This window comes from Hemicordylus capensis, chromosome 5 (genome assembly GCF_027244095.1).
Source record: "Hemicordylus capensis ecotype Gifberg chromosome 5, rHemCap1.1.pri, whole genome shotgun sequence".
Lineage (NCBI taxonomy): Eukaryota > Metazoa > Chordata > Lepidosauria > Squamata > Cordylidae > Hemicordylus > Hemicordylus capensis.
Genome location: NC_069661.1, coordinates 217927183 through 217952029, shown reverse-complemented (window position 1 = coordinate 217952029; position 24847 = coordinate 217927183). Strand labels below are relative to the sequence as shown.

Here is a 24847-nt window from a genome sequence, read left to right as displayed (position 1 = left end):
TAGAAACAGGATATGTGGAGGTGTTTATAGCCGTCTCTACTGCTCCCTGATGCAGTATCTGTTTCATAGCTCAAAAGGGCATTTATTTTGAAGTTTTGGTGATATGTGCATTTCTTTACATGTAACTGATTGATTGGTTCATTGATTAATCACTTAAAATACAAGTGGTTAGTCAACTGACATTTTTTAATCAATTGACAAACCTAATAACAATAAAGAGTGCCTGATTGATTGATTGATTGATTGATTATTTAAAATATTTACTCCCCACCTTTCCATACCAGACTTAATGCCTACAGCAGCTTACCACAAGCTGTAAAACAAACACTAAAAATAAATTGATGCAATAGAGCAAACTGTCACAGCATAAAAACACAGAGGGGCGGGGAAACTCAGCCAGGCAGGGCTTCTCAGGTGCCCAGATGTTGTTGGCCATTGCGGCAGGGGATGATGGGAGCTCTGGTCCAGCAACATCTGGGCACCCAAGTTTGAGTCACCAATAAGGGGAGTCAGCAACAGCTGCAAAACATGGTCAGGCGAAAGACCTCCTGGAATGAAAAGAACTTTGTAGCGGAACATGAACAAGGAAGGGGCCAAATGGGTCTCTCAGCGCAGGGAGTTCTGAAGCCTGGGCAGTGCCCTCTACACTTATCACTGTGTCACACTGTAGCTCCAAACAAATGGGGGTTGGAAACAGGGTTTCCAGCCAGGCGTGAGCTCTAAAACTGCCCATCTCTACCCTTAAAGCCAGATAAACGAAAGCATGCTGTAGGCATAAGTAATATCAAAGTTTCCCAAATCCGGGTGGCCTAATTAGCATATCATGCAAATTATGTGGCAACTATTTTGCATTTTATTTATTTGACAGATTTGAATACTTTCCTCTCCTTCTCTGCCCTCCCATGTGATCGGATCCAGAGTAAAATCCGGGCAATCCGGGCAGCACATCTGAAATCCATGTAAATCCAAGTGGAATTTAGCAGCCGGGTGGAGGAGCCAAAATCCGGGGGCTACGCTAAATTCCAGGGGACATGGCCACCCTAGGCATAAGGGAATGTGGAGTTGTCAGGATGTCTTCATCTTCCATACTTGACTCAGGAGTTTGCATGTCAGCCTGCAAATGGGGCTCCGTTTGACGGCACATTCCCACTCTTCACTGGACCTCTTTTTCCTCCCCCAGGCTAGGCCACCATCCTCCCTTCACCACCATCCATTTTTGTCTGGCCTATTATTAGGAAAAATAACCCCCCAAATTACAGAGCTCAAGGACCAGCAGGATAAAATGAAACACGGGGTGGGGTGTGTAGAGAGAGGAGAGGTGGGGGGACTCTGAAAGACAAGAATTCATGTTGTTTTTTCTTGGGTGAACCAACCCAACCTATGCACTGCAGACAACAGACATACCTACACTGGGCAGGCAGACAGCCCACCCACCCACCCCCACTCAGTACTTGTTCATTTATGCAATTAACAGTTGATATGGCACCATATTACATTATATCTGTATATTTAATTCTCTTGGGACCATGCGTGCCCAGGATTTGACGGCGGAACTCTCGCGAGACACTATGAGAGTTTGGGACTGAGGGGAAAAACGTCGGTTGGGGGTTGGAGGAGCCTGGAGGAGGAGGCCGAGGGGGTGCCGCTCCGGTGGCTGGGGGCGGCTAGAGGAGAAGAAGCAGCGGGCGGCTAAGCCGTACCGCCGAGAGGAGCCTGGCTAGGTGGGCGGTGGCGGGCTCCCAAAAATGGCCGGGCGGAGGCTGGCGGAGCAACTGGGGCTGTTGTGGCGGGCATGGGGGCTGGGAGGGGGGAGAGCGGTGGAGGAGGCGGCGGGCCCTGGCAAAGGAGGCGGCCAGTGGGCGAAAATGACTGGGAATAGATTGGGGCGGAAGGGAGGGGGGAAGCAGCGAGGAGAGACTAGCAGCGCAGATGCTGTGTGCCGGTTCAGCTAGTTATATTATATTATATTATATTATATTATATTATATTATATTATATTATATTATATTATAATTATTTTGGCTGATATGATGAGCAGTGGTATGGAGCTGTAAGTCTCCGCCCCAGGGCTTTTGCGGACTCAGAATGCAGCCCAAATCTTGTTAAGAATTTGGTTGTGCTAGACCACTTCCTCAGTTCCTCCCATTCACAACAATGGGAGAAACTGCAGAAATGCTGTTAGCTTGTTCTTAACAGCATTGGGGCTGCGTTCCAAATCTACAGCAACCCTAGGGCAGAGCCTTGAGGATCTGTACTACTCTGTATCGTGTCAGCAACCATTTATTTTATTCTTACTACTACTACTACTACTACTACTACTACCTTCACAGTTTTAAAAAAGTTATAAAGCTGCCCTGAGGAGATGGGGGAGGTGTAACCATGTCATTAAAGTCACCAGCCAATCAATGTTGTGCACAACCAGCTTCTGCTTCCAACCAGTAGAACCAGTTTCCCCTGAGCTGGGCCCTGAAAGAAAAAGGTACATCTAATAGGCTTGCCATATCTTTGGTGTTCAGCCTGGGACTCAGGTTTCAAAGGGTAGTTTTTAGTCCTTGCCCTCTGACAAGGTGATGAGTGTGCTTTCAAAGTGCAACAATCCTTGTTTTTAGGAAGATCCATATACACCCTAAAATGTGCTAATCCAGCACATCTCATTTGCATGTTCAGTGTTTGCATAACGTTTTGTGGCTTCCATAGCTCAATGCAGTCTTCTACTCTGAATATCGCTGCATTGTCTCCTTATCTTTTGACAATGGTTGACTATCATTTCTTCCCGAAAATGTTCACATGGCCCCTCTATGTAGTTCAACAAAAAACTGAAAACCCCAAGGTATGTCATTTATTTTATGATATGTCCAGCCAAACTGTGAGATCTCACCAACAATTTTGCTTTATGTGTAAAATCTCTAGTTGTAATTTGGATTTAGTATTGCGAAAGCCTACCAAAAGACTAAATTGCTTGGGTTTTTTGTTTGTTTGTAACTAAGGCCAGAAAGCAAGCAAGACAGCTGAAGAGAGAATTGGGATGAAGTACAAAAATAAACAGCTCATAGTAAAGATGATGGCAGACCTAAGACTTCGCTTTCCATTTTCTCTCTGGTGGTGACCATGTAAAATGACTTGAGACTCTTATGGTGCTGACCTAAATTCACACCAGGCAATCCTGAGAGGGTCACCACAACATAACTGCATTCCACCATTGCCTTAATCCAGGAGATTAAAACTACTGAGCCAGCCTTGAGTTCAATACCAGCTTTCCTGCCTCTCCTCCTGCCTCCCATATATCACACGTAAATGTCTCCAAGAATCTTAAAACCCTATCCGGAAATGTTCAAAACACAGATCCTCATTGGGTCTAAAAAGTTATGTCTGTTCTCAGGCCCCAGCTATACCCAGCTCCTGATTATTTCCAAGGCCTGGACCGGTAACCAAACCTATTCTTAGCGTGGGTCAGCATCTTCTAGACTTGGAACAAAATCAAGGCTCTCTCTGGGAATGGATCCAGATTTTTTAACCTGGTAGGTACCAAGCGCTAATCAGTTCCAGCCCTTGCTTGTGCTAGTGCATCCTAAGAACAAACAGGATCGATTATTCTAAGACTACATCCACATGTGCCTAGCTGTAGTGGCTGACAAACCATGCAAGGGTATACTGTAATATTGTGTTGTGCAATTATTGCAAAAATGGCGTAAATGACATCACACAAGAGTACGCCAATTGGAAACAATTTTGGTGTTTGTCCAGTTGTGCAACCTGCACACACATGTTACTAGGCTGACATTCCCTTGTGCAGTATGGCAACCACTGCCTTTTCAGGATGCCATAATGGCAACACAACAGGATGCCATTATGAAAGAACCATGTATACTGTATTAAGGAACCATAATTGGCAGGGAAACGTCAGGAAGGCTTCTTGAGCAAATTCAGAAGTCTTACGCAAATCCAGAGAACAAAAAGGTGTGTGTGTGTGTGCGCGCACACACACACACACTGGCAAAAACCAATATAAGGCAAGTGAAAAAAAAGACTTTGAGAAGCATACAGCTAAAAATATTAAGACCAACAATAAGAAAATATTTAAACATAAAAATATTTAAACATCAGAAGCAGGAAACTGACCAGAGAGGCAGTTACACTTTTAGATTATGAAGAAGTGAAAGGTGAGCTAAAGAAGGAGAAGGAAATTGCAGATAAGCTAAATTAATTCCATGCATATGTCTTCACTACAAAGAAAGTGGAACAGATATCTGTGCCCGAACCAACTTTTTCATGGAAAGAATATGAAGAACTGAGTCAAGTAAAAGTGTCAAGAGATGAAGTTTTAGGACTTACTGGCAAATAAAAAAATAAAAACAAATCACCAGGTTGGAGCAGTATCTACTTAAATAACTCAAATGTGAAAATGTGGATCAACTAACAAAAATACATAGCATTCCTAAATATTGCCTCCATACCAGAGGATTGGATAGTTGCCAACATAACACCAACTTTTAAAAAGCTATACGCCAGTTAATCTAATACCCGTTCTAGTTAAATTGGTGGGCAGGATTGTTAACTAGTGATAAAATTATCAAGCATAAAGAAGAACAAATCTTGCTGAAGAAGAATTGGCATGGCTTTTGCAAAGGGAAGTCCTACCTCATAATATCTTAGAGTTCTTTGAGAGTGTCAATAAGCATGTAGATAGAGTTGATCTGGTAGACACTATATCGTTTCAATAAGCCTTTGGCAAAGCCTTTCACCAAAGGCCTGAGTTATCAGTTATGGGATAAGAGATGGGATGATAGGTTCCATACTTTTATTGATCAGGAACTAGAAGAAAAACAAGAAGTCGAGAATAGGAGTAAACAAACTGTTCCCACAATCGAGGAAAGTAAGAAGTAAGTCTGCCCAAGGTTCTCTATTGACCGGGCCTAACTTGTTCATAAGCAGTCTGCAGTTAGGGGTGAGCAGTGAGGTAGTCAAGTTTGTGGCTGATACTATAGTATTCAGATAGTGAAAACCCAAGAGGACTATGAAGAGCTCTAAAAGGATCTTTCCAAACTGGCAGCAAAATGACAAATTAGGTTCAATGTAACTGCCAGCAGATGGAGGAAAAATATACTGATTTCACATATAGACTGAAGGGGTTTGAGCTAGTGGTGACTAATGAGGAAAGACATCTTGGGGTCATAGTAGATAGCTCAATGAAAACATCGAACCAGTGCATGGCAGCTATGAAAAAGGTGAATTCCATGCAAGCGATTTTTAGGGAAAGGGTTGGAAATAAAACTGCCAGTATCACAATCCCCTTATTAAAACTTACAGGATGGCTGCCCAAGTTGGGATATAGTATACAGTATAGCTTGGGTCATCTCATCTCAAAAAGGACATGGTAGAGCTAGAAAAGATGTCGGAAAGGGGAACTAAAATGAACTGGGGGTTGGGGGCACCTTGGTCACAAGAGAAGCGAAAGTGACTGAGCCCAAGGTGCTTAAAGGGAGCAGTCAAGGTGGGGACACATAACAGAAGTTTATAGAATTATGCCTGGTGTGAAGAAAGAGGATAGAGAGAAGTTTTTCTTCTTCTCTCATAACACTACAACTTGGATTCGCCCAATCCAAGTCTGATAGACAGGAGATTCAGGACAGAGAAAACAGAATACGTCTTCATGCAGCACCTGATAATTAATTTATGTGATTTGCTGCCATGGGGTATGGTGAAGCGTAATTTGCTGCACTGAAGGAAGTCGATGTTTCTAACTTAGCCTCTTTGTTGTTTGTCCAAAAATATAGGGCTCAAGGATGTAATTGGCTTCTCTATAATTTTACCAGGAACCTTCAAGTCAGTATGGTGGGGTCTTTTTGAATGCTAGTTCTTATTAAACTATATTTGTTGATGCTTTTAGCTGTTACGCCTTGGAAATGGACTATATGGACCTCTGCTAACTGAGCAAAGAGGCACCTTTGAAAGTGGTGATTCTCTTATATTTAGAAGAGGGGGAGCAGCTGTCCCTATGCAATTCCAGCACAGCATCCCTCTAGTGGCTGTTGCTGGTGAAACCTTGTCTTTCTTTTTAGACTGTGAGCCCTTTGGGCACAGGGGGCCATGTTTGTTTTTCTGTGTAAACCGCTTTGAACTTTCATTGAAAAGCAGTGTCTAAATATTTGTAGTAGTAGTAGTAGTAGTAGTAGTAGTAGTACTGAAGGGCACTAGCTTAGATGGCTTTAAAAGGGGATTAGGCAAATTGATCACTGGCTACTAGTCAAGATGACGATGCAGATCCTCCATGTTCAGAGGCAGTATACCAGTTGCCGGGACTAGAAGAACAACAGTGGAGGGCTATTTCCTCCATGCCTTGATTGTGGGCTTCCCGGAGGGAGGTGGTTGGCCCTTTTTGGCAACAGCCAGCATGGTATAGTGGTTAGAGTGCTGGACTAGGACCAGAGAGACCCGAATTCAAATCCCCATTCAACCATGAAACTTGCTGGGTGACTCTGGGCCAGTCACTTCTCTCCCAGGCTAACCTGCTTCACAGGGTTGTTGTGAAGAGAAACTTAACTCTGGGCTCCTTGGAGGAAGAGTAGAATATAAATGTAAAAATGAATTAAAAATAAACAAAAACTAAATAAAACATTGGACCTGATGACCTTTAGTCTGATCCAGCAGAGCTCTTCTTACATTCTTAAACGTGCAACAGAAACAGTGATCTCACTATTCCTATAGAAAATCCCTGCCGGAGCTGAACCACAGTCCTTGGATGTCTGATTTCTCCCTCTGCTCTTCTAATTCTCTGAATGCCTTGCAACCCAGCCCATACCCTCCATGCTGCCCTTGTCTTCTCCTTCCCTGTCTCCCTGCTTCCCTTTGTTCTTCCCAGGGATCAGAACTTCAAATCAGCTTTAGCAAAGTGAAACCAGTATGAGCAGGCAGAGGCCAGGAGATTTGTGGGATTTGGATTTCACTTGTTTCCTGCCTGAGCGCCATCCACCCACCCCCCTGCCCCCATGACCTTTCATGCAAAGGGATTTTTGCATGGACACAGCAGAGAATAAATCGGCAAGTAAAGCCAACAATCTTAAGGCAATTTTAATGGGACCTTCTCCCCGCACCCTCAGTGCAAAATGCTTCATGCAGTCGGAGTGGAAGGGAGAGGCACCTGCACTCCTGTTTTGTGGGCAGAAAGAGAGGGAGCCCACATCTCTATGATTATTCTTTCTTGCCTGCACCAGATCTAGTGTCGGGGGCGGCCCTTTCATTAGGCGAGGTGAGGCAGTTGCCTCAGGTGGCAGATTACTGGGGCACCTCCCAGGTGGCAAATTGTCTCCCACTGCTACCATCAGAGCAGCTCTTTGGGGCCGTGCAAGCTTTGCGAGGAGCACAGGAAGAGGAGAGAAGGCTGCCTTTGCAAAGCCCGCAAGAAGCACAAGAGGAGGCTCCTGGCAACCTTATCTCCTCCCTGCCCCCTGTGCCACATTCAAAGCTTGCAAGGGTCGGTTTGACAGGGGGAGCTGGCCCCCCCCGGGCATGGGGCACGACAGCATTTGGCACCTAGCCTCAGGCACCACAGTAGCGGATATTCCAGTGGCTGACTGCCTGTAAATGAGGCAGCTGGATCGTGACACACAGCCCTCCCTTTTCACTCACTGGTGTCAGCTGCAGATGAGTCAGTGTGGCAAGAAAGACTCAGGCCACTGAACCAGCAGAGAGCAATGAAGAGAATTAAGGGTCATATGGAGATCACACATATGAATGCGCGCGCACACACACACACACACACACACACACACACACACACACACAGACACGTCCAGGTGTTGCAAGCATAGTGACACTATTCCAAGGGAAAGCTATTCAAGGCTATTTGTGCGGAGAAAGACCCTGCTATCATCCGCATGTCAGGATCCTATCGCCTCGTATGTGGCTTTTGTTAGTTTTCTGCCTCTCACGTCCCAGATAAGGAATCATAAAATCAAATCTGGAAAGGCCAGCTCGATCATTTGCCCTTGCACCAAGACAGGATCCTTCATCTACAAACACTTCAAGGAGCTGACTCCATGCCTTGACTATCATGTGCATTATACCAGAAGTAACTGAAGACACAAGCCAATGATCAACTCGAGATGTGTCCAACGCCTTGGGATGCAAGCATAATCTGTGGTCAGTTTCTTTAAAAAGGTAGAGCTTAGATTGGGTTTTCCCAGGAGAGATCGGTTCTGCCCCCCGCCGCCGCCACTACCGTCCTCCCTAATCCCAGATGCACTGGCATTGGCTGTGGGTTAGTTGCTGGCAAGGAAATGGTATTCTGCTCGAAGGCACACTTATGTACTTATGATCTTAGCTCTGTCACTGAAATTAGGCTCTGGGACCGAAGTCTGGGGAGCCCCGGTTCAAGTTAGGCCTTCATACACAGCCCTTTTAAGTTAACACATCTGCCAACATGTCCCTATTTTCCCATTCAGGTGAAAGGCGAAATAGGGACATGTTGGCAGGTATGAGTTAAGGGTTCTCAAACACGGGTCTTCAGATATTGGACTACAACTCTCATTGTCCCCAGACTCAATGGCCAAAGGCAAACGGGATTAGGGGTGCTGTAGTCCAACAACATTGGGGACCCAAGTCTGAGAACCCCTGTTAGTAATGCATGAACTCTCTTTGCATTCTGGACAGATAGAGAGAGTTCTTCTGTATCCACAAGAAAGCAAGAAACATTGCTGGTGAAAGCCCATCAGGAAGCGTCTTTCCTGCTTCCTTTTACTCTTATTCCTCTTTTGCATAGCATCTTTGCTGTGAATGATTGGCATCAATGGGAGCTTTTCTTCCTAGGCAAATAGCAGCTCGTCAGGACCACAGCAGGGGCCAAGTTCCCCTCTTGTGGTCCCATCCTGAATGGCTCTGTGACCTCATCACACGTGTGATGTAACAACAACAAAAAAGCATGCTGCTGCAAAGCACATGCTTAAAGTAATATGTAAACTGGTTCTTTAGGAAAGATGAAAGTGAATTTGCTGCCTAATGCAACAGCAGTTAGTAAAACAAAATTGCTCCTCTCTGCACTAAATCGAAATTTCAGAGCAAGAGAGGATAAAAGTAATCTGTAAGTGAAGATTGGGGAGGCATGAAGTGGGTTCTTCTTAACGCTTTCCCTTCTGACCAGTTTCCTGCTCAAAACGCTACTTTCCCAGATACCCTTCTCCAGGTAGATGTTAAAAATCCTAAGAAACTGATGCTGCCATCCATACAGAGCGCTAGGGAATTTAGAAGATGCCAAATGTCACCTTACACATATGTTTTCTTTTTTAAAAGAAAGGCCCTGTTCATTTTCATGGAGGAACAATCGGGTGGGGGAAGGCAAGAAGTGGGGTTCCTAACTCTTTCCCTTCTGGCCAATTTCCTGCTCAAAATGCTACTTCCCCAGAGACTTTTCTCCAGGTAAGAGAAAAGATACCACAATGCACAAAATGTGACCACCCAATACCCTTGTGCAGGGGTTTTCTAACTACATTCTGGGGAGTCTTGGGGTTCATCAGATGCCTTTCGGGGCCTCCTCAGTGTGATGTTGAGTAACAGTGGACAGGTTTCCCTGAAAGACAGCTTGCCCACTGTTGCTGATCTTCTCCTGCAGTTTGCAGCCACAGGTGAGTGTTTCATATGTTATAAGGTGTGTCCGCAGTTCACATGGGGCAACAGCAAGGTCCAAGAAGACTGGCTAATGTCCTGGGTGAACGACGTGTGCTGTGCACTTTAGAACAAGGATTCCCAGCCTTGGGGCCCCAAATGTTGTGGAACTACAGCTCCCATCATCCCCAGACATTATGGCTGGGAATGGTGGGAGTTGCAGTCCAACAACACCTGGGGACCCAAGGTTGGGGACTCTTGCCCTTGAAAACTTCCCAGAATCCTTTGCAACATACAAGGAGCTTCTAGGCAGAAAACATTGAAACAGAAAGGTTCCCTGAGAGCAGAATTTTGAACGTAATCACTCTGGTATGTACAGCACCCCTTTGTTCCAAAGGAACATCAGTCACCCAAGTATTTTTCCAGATCTTTTTCATCTTCTTCTTCAACATATCATATATTCACAATGATCTCTAATTTGTGGAGCACTGTCAGCAGGCATTATGCCCAGGCTGTGTTTTTGTTATGGCTGCAGTGTTTGAATTATGGGGAGAAGGGTCAAAGGGGGCCTGGTGCCCTAATTTTTCTGCTAGCCCACTTAGCTACTGTTTTTAGGAGGCCACGGTGGGGGCCATGATTGCTATAACACTGGAGGGAGTCATTGAGGTCATTCACATAATCAAAAAACCAGGTTTGGGAGCTGTGTGTGCTCCCAATTTTTGGTTGTGTGGAAGCAAGTTAGGAGGAAAACCTGGGTAGAAGTGATTGTGTGGAAGCAAGGTAGGAAGAAAAGCTATCCGGGTTTTTCTCCTACCTTGCTTCCACACAATCGCTCCTATCTAGGTTTTCCTCCTACTTTGTTTCCACACAATCACGTCTATCCTGGTTTTCCTCCTACCTTTCTTCCACACAACCAAAAATCGGGAGCACACACAGCTCCCAAACCCAGGTGGAACATAGTTTTTGATTGTGTGAATGACCTCATTAAGGGAGTTATGTGGATTTCATTAAGGGCTCTCCTGACTCCTCTCCCATAATTCAATAACTAGTTGAATCACAGTTTCTGATTAGCCAAAGCACCACACTTGTTACACTTTATGGCCCTTATAAAAGTGGCATGGATCATTTTTGCATGAGTGCCATTGGCACCTATTGGACATAGCCTGTGATGTCATTTCTGTCAGAGAGCAACCCCTTCCATTCCCCATCACATTCCCTTGACTGCCACGTCTTTTTGTAAGCATTGTGTTCAGTTTTAGGGTTCCTTGTTGAGTTGTGTTCTCCCAGCTCATGGAGGGAAGCAGACAGTATTATGACATTTAAAAATAAGAGCCATGGAGAGCAACAAGTGTATATGTCCACAACTCATCATTTGGTTTGCATCCATATTCATGGCTGGGATACATGTCACTTGCACAAACCTTGCAGAATAGATCAAATGTGACTGGAAAGTCCCTGAAGGTATGTTAACCTCTGAGGGGCTAAGAATCTCTAACAGAGAATTCTCAGCAAATTCCTGGACACAGACAGAGGATGTTGAACTTCGTAGTTCATCTCATTTCATAAGCTCACGTAGCAATAAATTAATTAGAGTTTAATATGCCACAGTGCTCTCACTCTTGCTCTCTCGGGGTGCTTTCCAGATTAAACCCTACAACAGTGTCACTACAGATCTGCTGTTTCCATACTTCCTGCGTTGTGACACTGCAGTCCCTGCGCTGACAGCCAGGTGCCGTTCACATTTCTGATGCCTTATTTCAGATTTTATCTTTGCTTTATTATAGTGCTACAATGTTGCAAGTCTGTTGCAGAAAAAGTAGCTGTATTTCCCCATTGTAGGAGTTTGAGTTTCTGGGGATCATTTTGAATACGATCCTGCCAAATCGAAGCATTCTTATCCCTATTGTAGCGTGTCATCTGGAAAGCAACTTGGTCTCCTTCGGGTCAACAACTACTCCTTAGGGATACTTTCCTATGCCCAATCTTTATTCTGGTGAGAACTTGTCATTTGACTTTTAGTCCAGCAGATGGCACTGTGGATGCCAGTACCTTACCCTCTACTTTTCCAAGCTACGCAGAAAGAGTTCAGTTTCCTACATTGTGCCTGATTCTGATCATTTCCCTTTTTATTTGTTTGCTGAAGGATCAGGCTTTGATTTGCATTCTTTTACAGAATATATATATACACACACACACACACACATACACACACACAGAGAGAGAATATATATATATAGAGAGAGAGAGAGACAGACAGACAGACAGACAGAGGGAGGTGTGTATGAATAGGAAAACCCTCCACAATTTAGATGCTACAGCTCTGTCTGACACCACTGAGCATTACCATCTGCACCCTCGGCACCCTCCAGGCTTCTGCTTCCCAAATGATTTACTGTGTTAGAGCTCAGTGGCATCCCATCAGCAAGTGAATTTGGTTTTGGAAGTCATATTGTGCCCAGTGATTTCCTCACATTCCATCTGAGGCACTGGCCACCATTTTGTTGAGAGGAAGGTGTTGAAAATTAGCCTGTCAGCACCAACTAAACAACTAGCTTCAACTTCAAAATACTCTAGGGCAGGGGTGTCATACTGTAGCCCTCCTGCAAATGTTAGCCTACATCTCCCATCATTCCTGGCTACTGGCCATTGTGACTGGGGATGATGGAAACTGAAGTCTGACAACAGCTTGAAGTCCACAGTTTGAGACTCTGCTAAAGGGATTTCTTTGAGCAGGCCCTTAGCCCCCACTGAAACTGGCAAAAAGGAGTCCAGCATCTCACTATGCTCAAGTTCCTATTCACACATGCATATTGAACCACTCAGTGACTAGAATGGCCATTGAAAATATGCATGTTTGACTCAGCCATCACCACAGCCAGAACTTTCATACTGCCCACTATTAACTCAGACAAATAATACTATGCAATGAAGACAACTGATACACTCAGTCAGGAATCATTGCTAAGTCATCAAGCATCAAGTGAGGAGAAAATACACTTGGAATCACCCCCGCTTTAAAGGTAAGGTAAAGTGTGCCGTCAAGTCGATTTCGACTCCTGGTGCCCACAGAGCCCTGTGGTTGACTTTTGTAGAATACAGGAGGGATTTATTTACCATTGCCTCCTCCTGCGCAGTATGAGATGATGTCTTTCAGCATCTTCCTATATAACTTCTGACTGATATAGTACCAGCGGGGATTCGAACTGGCAACCTCCTGCTCATTAATCAAGTATTTCCCTGCTGCGCGCCTTACCCCACTTATAAACATTTCTTTCAGCTACAGTGAAAGCCTATTACAGTGTATTATTCCAGGGCTCCTTTTACTCAGTAGTTATTTCTAGCAACGGGGATGCTGGGACTAAAGTCTCCCTGAAAACCATGCCATAGCCCTGGAAACACTACTCTTTGTCCGAATGCTCAGCTGTACCCAGATGATTCCATTATTCCAGGGCTGATCCTTACTGCTAACAATCAGTTATACGGCTGCATCCTTGTGAGCTCTGGCTGTAGTTTATGAGACAGAGAGGTCATTCACACAATCAAAAACTGTGTTCTACCCAGGTTTGGGAGCTCTGTGTGCTCCAAGTTTTCGGTTGTGTGGAAGCAAAGCAAGAGGGAAACCTGGGTAGAAGTGATTGTGTGGGTAACCTGGGTAGTTTTTCCTCCTACCTTGCTTCCACACAATCACTTCTACCCAGGTTTTCCTCTTACCTTGCTTCCACACAACTGAAAATTGGGAACACATGTAGCTTCCAAACCCAGGTAGGACACAGTTTTTGAGTGTGTGAATGACCTCAGAGAGAGTCAGACCATTGGTCCTTCTGACTCAGTATTGTCTACACTGACTAGAAGCAGCTCTTCCAGGGTTTCAGACGGGTCTTTGCAAGCCCTGCCAAGAGATGCCAGGGATCCGACCTGGGATCTGGTGGCATGCAAAGCAGATGCGCTACCGCTGAGCTACAGCCCATCCCTAAGAGCCAATAGAAAGCCAACCTCCTTCATTAAACAGAACCCTCAAAAGTCAGCAAAGACAGGCGCCTTCACTTTACAAAGGCTTAGAGTAACTAACCAGATATCTTGAAGGGTACTGATTCTTCAGGAAGCGCAGAACATTTTTCTGGCCAAGACCCTTTAAAATAACTAACTCAGTATGCACCCAAGGGTACTTTCGCATTAGCCCTTTCCATTGGTTTACTGATAGAAATAACACTGGGGCAGCAGATATCACTAGAGTATGAGCTTATCAAGTGATTGTTTGGTATAAATATGATTTAGTTCCCACTGGAAGATCTAGAAGTAATATGGAGCGCCACGGGAAGACAATTTGGAGAAGCTATATATAGACCCTCAGAGCCTCTATCAAGAACAGAGAGAGCCAGCATGGTGTAGTGGTTAGAGTGCTGGACTAGGACTGGGGAGACCTGAGTTCAAATCCCCATTCAGCCATGATACTTGCTGGGTGACTCTGGGCCAGTCACTTCTCTCTCAGCCTAACCTACTTCACAGGGTTTTTGTGAGGAGAAACTTAAGTACGTAGTAGACCGCTTTGGGCTCCTTGGAGGAAGAGTGGGATAGAAAAATGTAATTTAATAATAATAATAATAATAATAATAATAAAAACAGCCCAGGGCATTGTCTGAAGATACATAATATTCCAACCTTGCTGAAAATAAGCAGGTATGGGTCTGTTCAGGTTTTCCTTTTGGAACCTGCCTTGAGTACACCCTGAAGAAAGGTGATCTATAAATGCAGTTCATAATAAAAATATCCTCTGTACTTCCATACTTTCCATGGGATAGCTATTTCCAGCCAGGGGCAACCCAGAATTATGTGGTATCTGAGGTGAGGTGCAAAATACTGCCTAGCTTCATGTCCCTGGTGTGTGGGGGGGGCAGCCCCCTTTCAAAATGGATCCTTGCAAGCTTTGAAAATGCATGAGGGGCAGGGAGGAGGGAAGGTTGCCTCTTCTCTCCTTGTGCTTCCTGCATTTCTTGAAAAGCTTACAAGGATCAAAGCCCCAAAGAGTTGCAGGGGTGGCAATTGCAGGGGGCATCTTGCCGCCTTGCTGCCGTCCCAAGAATGTGCTGCCTGAGGTGACTCCCTCACTTTGCCTCATGAAAGGACCGCCCCTGAGCCCAGCATTGAGTATAAGAACAGAGGAGCTGAAATATTTAGGAAATAATTAAAGCATTTAACCCCAGCAGATCACCCTAGACGTTGCTGCAGAGGTGAAATCACTTGTAGCTGCTCCGCTTCCCATTATCACTACTCATTATTTTAAAAATCTGAGTCACATTGTGAGGGAAAAACACATGATTACCCAATGGGAGATTCACTACAAGATCACAAAAGGGCCTATTCACGTCTACCAGATGTGTGGTTTCATAGTGAATTGCCCGTGGGATGGTTAGATGTTGAGTGTAATTCACTCAGATTTGTTTTCCCACACAATCATGGCAATACATTTGTAGAAAGGGATTCCTCCAGCCTGAATTACTCCTAGCTTGCTACACGTTTTCTCTTTGGATAACGTTTCCAGAGAGAAAAAGCACTCTGCAAAATCAGGAGCAATGATTTAAAAATCAGGTGGAAAGGCAAGGATTTCAAACGTGTGCACGTGGCAAAACCAACAAATGTGCAGTGTTCCTGTATATGTCCATGGGTGGACACATCCTCCCCGCAGGCTAGTATAGGGAAATGCATCCACCCTACATGGACAAAATCATATAGCATGTTTATACATGTGGCAAAATAGACCTCTGTGTGTGTACTACACATACGATCATGCACTTGTGAGACATGAACATGCAAGTTCCCAAGTGAAAGTTATAGTAATGTAGGAAATTCATCATGTGTGAAGTCATAGGAACATAGGAAGCTGCCATATACCGAGTTGGACCATTGGTCCATCTAGCTCAGTAATGTCTACATAGACTGGCAGCAACTTCTAAAAGGTTGCAAGCAGGGAACTTGGAAGCTTCTGCATGCAAGCATGCAGATGCTCTTCCCAGAGTGGCTCCATCCATTAAGGGGAATATCTTACAGTGTTCATGCATGTAGTCTCCCATTCATATGCAAACCATGGTGGGCCCTGCTTAGCAAAGGGGACACGTCATGCTTGCTACTACAAGACCAGCTCCCATTGGCCTTCATTTTTTAGGTCCTATCTAATCCACCTGTGCGACCTAGATTCATATCTCAGCTCAGCCACAGAATGGCTCTGTGTGTATATACAGTACGTGTGTCTGTGTCTGTGTGTGGGGTAGCAGAGGAGGGGTACAGGACAAGACTCTCAGTGTCTCAACTATAAAATGAAGACATTAAAGACATAGCTTGCAGGCTTACTGTGAGAAAGGCTGAAATAAGAGGAGATGAAACAAACTGTATAGGAAAGGTACTGTATACCATTGATAGTATATTTGGTAATTACAGCTCTTTCCTCCCCTCTGCAACCCACATGATCTCTAAAGCATACTACCACAATGAACGATGCAATGCAGAAACTTATAACATGGGTTCACACAAAATGGAGTGACTGGATTTCGGGAGGGGGGAAGTCTGGGTATGTAAGAAAACTGCAGCTATCTGTGCTGTTTTCCTGCTGAAAATTCACCCCCAAAAGAGAAAATAATGCAAAATGATAAGAATGCAAGGACAGTGCTGGATATCCCACAGTCTAAGACAAGAGAAGCAAGAGGGCTGACATTTTGCCAAAGCGATTCAGACTCTGACTTCAGTACCTCACACTTTAGTGGCACCAAAGCCAGTCGTTTCAATTATGATGCCGGATGCCTGGAGTGTTTTCATACATGAGACTTAAATAGCCTTAAACCTCTCGAACTATTTATATAAACCCCTGTTCGTTATTAATGTGAAAGAGAGGCATTTGTAATGCAAATGTGCATTCTGGCCATCACAGGAGTTATGTTCCCATTTTAAGCCACGTGTGAAAACAACCTTCAACAACAACTCCAGAACACAACAATTCCAATTTAAAAAGCCTTCTCAGACCTAGGACACTAATTTATCCCCTTTCCGCACAACAGCAGACTCATTTTTAATCGTATACATCACTTTATCACGAGTATCTTTCTAGATTAATTATCCTCTCAAGCACTATTCAGACATTACATAATATATGTGTACAAGTGTCTGTACACATGAATATGTTTTTGTGTGAATAACTGCCCGTTGCTGGAGCTGGAGCTTGGTAGCAGAGCATCAGGTCCCAGGTCCAATCCTTCGCATCTCCAGATCGGGCGGGGAAAGACTCCTGCCTGAAGCCTTGGAGAGCTGCTGTCTGTCAGCATACTCATCTTGTTGGGGAAACAGTCTGACTTGGTATAAAGCAACTTCTTCCTGTACTGTATGTTCCTATTCATTTTAATAATGAATTTGGGTACAGGCTCCTTCAAACACAGGGTTTGATCAGAAGTGTACTACTATACATGCATTGAACATAACGTGTGAATGATGTATGTCAGTACACATCTGTACGTGCATACAGTGTACACCGATTGCACATGTGTTGAACATAATGTGTGAATGGGGCTTTTGTGTGTCCATGGTTTCTGCTTCTGCCTTCTGTGCTGCCGGTGTGGAGCACCAACTGGAGGCTGGGTGTTCTAGAACACTGCAACATCTGTGGGCTTGAGAATTTCGCTTGCTAACTCCTTTGCTTTCCAACGGAAGTGGACCGAGTGGATGAACTCATCATCGTGGGAGCGATCTACCCAGTACTACTGCTGTGCAATTTCTATTCATTGCAACCAGTCGTCTGCAAGAATCCCACACAAACCGCTTTGAAAGGACTGGAAGCCGCAGGGTCGTAATACTTGGTGGAAAGCATCACCTATCTGCTTCGTGTCTCTCGGGCCGAAGGAGAAAATGACTTTGGTACCAAAGTAGCATTTAAGGGCTCAAGTGCTGCAACATAAGAACTTTAGGCCAGAATGTTACAGTCATGCTGTATTTCGGGTCAGGAGAGCAAGCACTTTTAAAAGAAGAAGGAGAAGAAGAAAGACTGCAGTTGGTGTATTTTGGAGTAATATTTATTTTGAAACATTTCTGCTCATTTTGAAGTGTTGGCAGCAAAGAATTAAAAAAAAAAACACCTGAGGAAAGTATGTAGAGCCATGGTAGTGGAGAGACATACAAGGAAGTCTCTGTTAGCAAAGACAAACAAGGCAAAGCAAATAAAGGAGCAAATTGGGGTTTTTCACAAAGAAGCCATGTTGATTTGGCCCATGGATCATCCTCCTGGAAGCCACAGGACATGTTGTGACTACTCTTCTAAAGCCAGAACCGTGTGAGCCAGACAAAGGTAAATAACAACAAATATCATGGGGCCGTACGGGCTGGCAGGGAACACAACATTATCCAGACCTCTGCTGCCTTAACTTCAATATTCAGTGCCATTTAATACTAGAAAAGAGGGGCAGAAGGTCAGGGTTCAATGCCTCTCATTGTGGGGAACACAATCAGCAGACCCATCATCATAAAACTCTCATAATGGTGATGCACTGCACAAGAGGGTGGCTCTCCTTATCAGGATCTCCTCCCACATTTTGATTCTTTGATTATGATTAAAGCAGCTAAAGATAACCTAGACCAGTGCTGCACGACTTTGGCCCTCCAGCTGTTGCTGAACTACAACTCCCATCATCCGCAGTCACAGTGGTAAAACGTTTAGGGATGATGAAAGTTGTAGTCCAACATCTGCAGGAGGGCCAAACTTGTACAGCCTTGACCAAGACCTTAATAAGGCAAATCTAACACAGCAACACAAAAAAGGATAATATAATATAAGAGCACTCATGAGCTGACGGAAATGTAGACACAATGATATTGTCATTCCATGTACCATTTAAACTCTGGACAAATTGTAGATAGGTTCAAAGACCAGTCTTACTCCATTTTGGAGCTTGCAAAGGAACAGATATCCTCCGACTTTAAAACTTTTGCTTCCCTCCATGTAACGTAAGGGTACAGTAATAGTTATATTGGATTTATTCTTACGTCACATTTGATATTGCTAAGTCCTTATATTTTTGTGATGGTTTGCTATCTGTTGTGCTAAAAAATAATATAAAGGAAAAGGAAAAAAGGTTTTTGACTAGGACTGCATGCAAGTACATAAGGTGAAGAAATTTATAGTTAATCCCCATCACCACACAGTCTACCCCTCACTGCCAAGATACTAGCTTGCTCACCAAGCCATTACACACATGTGTGTCCCACTGATCGCAGCTGAGACATTGGGTGCCTTGTTGATTTATACCTCAATAGGAACTTTATGCCTAAGAAAACCTGCACTTATACCGAGAGCAGAACAAAGGCTTAAAATCTGTAGCTGGTCAAAGAAACCCTCCCAAATATAGTTTGACAAGCATAAAGAAAATTAATATATGTTGGCATTTTCCATAAATAAATAATAAGGGTTACAGTCTCAGAGAGAGAAGAAATTCTTTCACGGAATGAGTTAATTTCTATAAATGGAACGGTTCAAATTGATCCTTGCCTAAGACTGAACTAAAATAAACCTGTCTGGATGCCAAAACAATGGTCAGTCTGGCTTTAAATCAGCCAAATATCAACCCTATTTATTATTATGATTAGTAGTAATAGTAGTAGCAGCAGCAGCAGTATACTACTAGTAGTAGTAGATGTAATTGCGAGTGTATACAGGAACAGACAGATGTAGAGTACAAATATCTCCAAAACAGTCTGGAGTGCATGCAAAACATTTCAGCCTGAATACCATATATTAATTTTCTTTGTGCTATTTTGCTGCAGCAAGGAACCACAGCAAAACATTTTATCTTCTTCACTGTGTAGATTTAGAGAAATGGGTAGGGTGGATGAATCAGCACCAAGGCTTAGGAAATCTTAATAGTGGTGCATCACGTCTCCCCATTTTGATTCTTTGAGGAAGCCATTTTGTCTGAGTTGTACTGAAAGCAGAAGAATTCGGAGAAGTTGTTTAATCTGATAAACAGCAAAGTAGTCCCCAATATGTGCTATTCTCGGTCACTGAGGAGTCAACTTCAAGCCCCTGCAAATAATGGATCCAAACAAGGTTCTATATTTGAATGTTTCTGGTTTATTTAAACCAGATTTAAATCAGCACCTCTGCTACAGAACCCATTAAAGGGTGGTTTCTGTCAGGCAGAACATGATGGATGCCAGAGAAACGAAAAGTATGAAGACCCAAACCCTTTATCCGAAGCCCAGGCATGCTTTTTGTGAGTTGACTATGCTAGAGAAAACTGGAACGGGGTGTGTCCTAGACAACTCTAAGGAAGGAGCGAGGGTAGCATTCCTAGTCACTCACTGAAGTTATTCATGGAAACAAGGAGCCAGGGAAGAAGTAGCACTCTTGGCCTTACATCACATGGTGATGCCCCTCAGACAAATTGCTCTGCAACGTTAATCACATGAACTAGGCCTCTGCTTATTTAGATCCCTTGAAAGAATAATGGTTAGGGTGTGGATCAGAGAAGGACTTGAAAACAACCAATGTGGAAAGTTCTGGGGATTTCAGCCTGACCATTACTTATATTTCATCTGCCCCAAAGCCAAGAGTCATCTGGCAATATAAAACTTGCATCTTCCATGCTGCATTTTAAAAGCAGCACATTTTTAATACTCAGGGTTTCAGATAAAAGCTGATACACTCACCATAACCTTGGAAATTCAATTCAAAAAGAAAATAATTCATGCAAGCTTTACTCAAGTCTTACTGTTTGCTTGTTTGAGTGTTCAAGCTATGAAACACGGAAGCTGAGTAAGGGACACAGCAGCCCTATTAACTCATTATGTTCAACCCTTGTACACTACTGTCTGCGTACAATGTACACAGGTACAGATCTGTACATAGTTACAGGTATTCATGTCATGGTGAATACAGGTGCAGCAGTGTGCTTCCTATATGTAACCTGCATTTCACAAGGCCTGTACCCAGGTACAGTCATTCACATAAAAACATGTCCCTGTGTACAGGTATCTGTGCACTTGTACAGCTTAATATCTGAACAGGGCTACTGTTGAAGCACCTGGTCTTAAAGCTTATATGGATGATCAGTTCAAAGAACGACCATCTGCATTTTACATCTTGTGGATATTTGCAAGTCCTGATTCCAAGGCAATGCTTCAATATCCAGTCCCCATATAATCCATGAGGGATAAACTTGGTGCCAAGGGGCTTCCACAGTGCTGTCCTATCCCTCTTTTGTTTTTTAAAGGCTGGTTGCTGTGAACTCCAATGCATGCGGCGGAAGAGTACTCAGTCTGAAAAACCAGGATTCACATGAAACCAGCTATGAACATAGGGTTGTGAAAAATCCCTGTGTCAAAGTCACCAAGGTAGTAAGTCCAGATGAAGCCTCAAGGAAAGACATGGAAACGAACTGGTGGAGACATGCAAAATATTTTCTATGCTTTGCTTTGGTACTATTTTATTTATATACTAAATATATATCTTGCCTCACCGCAAAAAGTTTTTTGCAACAATTAGTTGGTTTCAACTCCATTGTGGGTCTTTTCTTTGCAGGCTAAGTGTTGGTATTAGGACCACAGCCTGGCATGGACATGGGTGTGTGTGTGTGGGGGGAGTTTTGTCTGTCATAATTAATGATGTCATGGGAATGGTCCAATAGGTGTTCATGACATTCTCACAACTATCATCTAGACAGCTCTCCTAATTGCAATAGTCCTGCCAATTAAAGTTAACAACAACAACAACAACAACAACTTTCTCCAGTAGCAATATAATATGTTTTGAATATTGGACAAATGTATCTGAAACAGAAGTGCTTCCTTGAGGAATGCTGCTTGGATCCCATTTAACAGATGAGTAGGAAGAGCACAATAAATTGATATTACAGAAAGATTTGATGAAAACACACTGCTTGATCCTATGCATGTTCTTAGGCCCTACTAAGTTGAATAGGGCTTACTCCCAGGTACATGTGCATAGGATTGCAACGTAAGTATATGAATGCACATGAGTGAGGAATGTCATGTGCCTACTCGATATTTGAGTGGAACCTGGCTTGTTTCTATTATGTATGGTGTAACAGTTCTGAAAACAAAACAAAAAAACTCCTATGTTCTCACAGTCCGATCAGCACATTCATACAAAAGGTCCGTGGCTCTGTGGCAGTATAAGGTCTCTTATCTTTTAATTGCAGTTCCTTATCTCTCCATTAGCTTTTTCACAACTCTTGTTTAGCCCTTGTCTGTGCCTAGATTTCTCTGTTGCCAAATTCCAGATCCAAACACTTTCAGATAGGGAGTCACCAGCTATTGATGTCTGTGGCCGGACAGTAAAAGAATGGTCTGTAATGGCCTGGGCCTCCTTTTTTTTTTCCCCTAACCATAGCCGATCTCCCCAATTGGTAGCCTACTCCACCTTGAAGACTTGGGTCCAAATGCATTTTAGGAGGCCAAAAGTAAAACAGATTGGCTAGGTCTCATTTTATTTAATTGTAACACTATTTACTCCATTTCTACAGGATTTCAAATGCCAAATGTTCAAAACTGGAATTTCCACAAATAATGAGATTGGTTTAAAATCATGAATTGAAAACAAAATTTTAAAATAATGATTTTGTTGTTTTGCTACCCAGAACGAAAATCATATTAGTTTTCCCTCAACCGAGAAACCACTTATCTATTGCCATTATATTTGCCATGCTTTTCCCATTCTAAGATTGCTAATTTTATGAGACTTCAGAATTGTCATATTTGTAAGAATCATCCATCCAATGCTAAAACCCTCTCCATACTTTCTGGTTTGATGGAACAAAGTTTTCAAAGAGGCTCAAGAAGGAAGACAGACAGAATGCAGGAAGTCAAGCGATGGAGGTGTAGATTCTGAAAACAGACTTGTGAGACTTTAGTGACCAAGAGAAAGAGGGCCTTGAAATGGTATAACAGAGTTCTGAAAAATCAAAACATGGACTAACTTTTATACTGGCAGTGCACAGTCAAAACAAAAAGCTCCTTCCGTGCTTCATTCTATCAGCTATTTGTCTGTTCCTCATTTCCTTGGCACTTGCTTTTCCTTTATCATCATAAGGCATACAGGTAAACCCATTAAATCAATGCCTCCTGATCCCTCTGTCTCTTTCCTGCTTGCCCCAGCTTGCCATCATCTTATGTGGTTTCCCCACCATTCTTACCTCCAGAGCTTCCCAAGCGTCTTACTAAGCTCTGCATTGTGGAGGTGAGGATACTGGTCTGCCAGCTTCCTCCGGGCAGCTTGTGCCCACACCATGAAGGCATTCATGGGTCGCTTGACATGGGGCTTGCTCTTGCTGCTTCCATTGACCCGCACTGGCATGGGCACCAGGGTCCAGTCGTAGCCGCTCAGTACCTGGCTCACCGCCTCCCGGATGCACACAGGGAACTTATCGTCGTCCGCCTCTGAGTCCTGCTGCTCCTTCTTCACCTTCCCCATCTCGCTACTGCTGGGGCTGGCAAGATGAGAGTTGGCGTCCGATGCCATGGAAGGTCCTGGCGAGAGGCAATGATGGCCTTCAGAACCCACAGGACTCATCTCCACCTCGGAAAGGCCTTGATCTTCTGTCATTTTTCCTTCTTTGTTTTACTCCTTAGAAATCAGGTATTCAAACTGGAACCAACAACAATAATAAATGTGAACATTCGCGCAAAAAGTGTCTAAAATCTCCCAGTAATCTGGCAAAGAGCCAGCAGATACTTAATAAAGACCAGGGAAATATGCTGCCATACACATACTGTCGTTTGAGGGACCGGCAAAATCTGTGATAAAAAGTGAGCAGAGAGGAGATTCTAATGAACAAGAAACTTCCAACATGTGCTATCAGGTTTTTGATAGAAGAACCTATCTTTTGGCAATCACGTTGGCCACAAACAAAGATTGGGAGATCTTGGAGGGAGACAAACTCCACTTTCTCATTTCTCCTTCCACATTGTAAATATGCATGGGTTCGACAGTTTCTAATCTAAACGTATTTAGAGATTCAAGTCAAGGATATAAGCAGTGGAACAGAAATTAGTGATTTTACCCTGTATTAAAGGATCAAAATAAAAATGCCTTAAGATTGCGTAAGAAGTAAATTCGGAATGCGTCCCTAGCACACTATGCAGCTTCACGCAGCCCAGGTAAAAGGTGTCATGGCTGGAAATATTTTGGCTCCATATTCTCTTCCTGCTCTGAACATTTTTTTAAAAATAAAACAAAAATCATACATGTACATATTTAAAACTCCTAGAACATTTGAAGCTTTGATTCGCCATCACTTCTCACCTCTCTCACCTCTTAATAATTTCTGCCAGCTATTACCCAATCTCAGGGAAGCAATGCTGAAAAATAAAGTCGCACCACCACCATTTCCCTACTTAAATGAAATTAGCAAAACAAACAAACAAATAAATAAAGTTGCCTGGCTTTTAAACTTGCAACTATTCTTTCCAAGCTAATTTGAAGAGAACCGCAATAACTTTTGTCTGATGAAGAAACTGAAGGAGAGAGCTGTCAGAGATTGAAAAAAAGAAGGGAGAGACAGAGTGAGTTACCAAGCTCAGGTAGGAAAACTTACGTCGGCTGGTCTGTCTGGCAAATCCTGAGAGAGCTGTAATCTGTATCCTAATAGCCCCTCTGTTCTCCTCTCACAAGCCTGGTGGCTTTCAGGAGCTCTGTGCTAAGGGAACTCTCAGACAAGTGCCATTCCTAGGGGGAGGCTTGGTTTTTCCTAATACCCTGGATGAATATCTCTCTGACTGGTTTGCTGCTTAACATTGGGGGAGGGAAAGGCAGAGGGTGGAGCTAAGAGCTCTTTATAGCCCAAATACATTCATTGTATGCAGGCAGGAGATTCTTAGACACCCCCTCCACCTCATTTTCAGCCCCCATCTCAAACTAACACTTGTTCAGATAGAGGCTTTTTCAGAGGTCATTGCAATCGACTTTTATTTAATTTATTTTATACTGATTATCATTAAACATTTTTAGGCCCTGGCTGCCTACTTCAGCCTGAGAGAGGGCTGTGTTCAAGGGCTGCATCACACACTGCAAAACTCCTACACAAAATGAACAATCTATATGTACATGACTGGCAATGCATGTGAAAGTTGCACACTCGAGCTTTTGGCTGTGTATATACACGGTACAATCTGCCAGGGCATCCCACATACTGAAAAAACTGGAAGTGCAATCATCACACATGTCAATTAGCACGTGGGTACAGCTAGATGGAAGCATCTT

General features: G+C 43.6%; 1 protein-coding gene across 2 annotated transcripts in view; it reads right to left on the bottom strand.

Moving 5' to 3' along the window:
* SOX10 (SRY-box transcription factor 10) overlaps positions 1-24360 on the bottom strand; it is a 32095-nt gene extending 7735 nt beyond the window's left edge. For both annotated transcript variants that reach the window (XM_053258039.1, XM_053258040.1), the window contains exons 1-2: positions 24183-24360; positions 22782-23233 (exon numbers count right to left, since the gene is read on the bottom strand). In XM_053258039.1, coding sequence (XP_053114014.1) covers positions 22782-23191 — 410 coding nt within the window. In that variant the 5' untranslated portion in view covers positions 23192-23233; positions 24183-24360. The remainder of the gene's footprint in view (positions 1-22781; positions 23234-24182) is intronic.
* Positions 24361-24847: the final 487 nt, after the last annotated feature.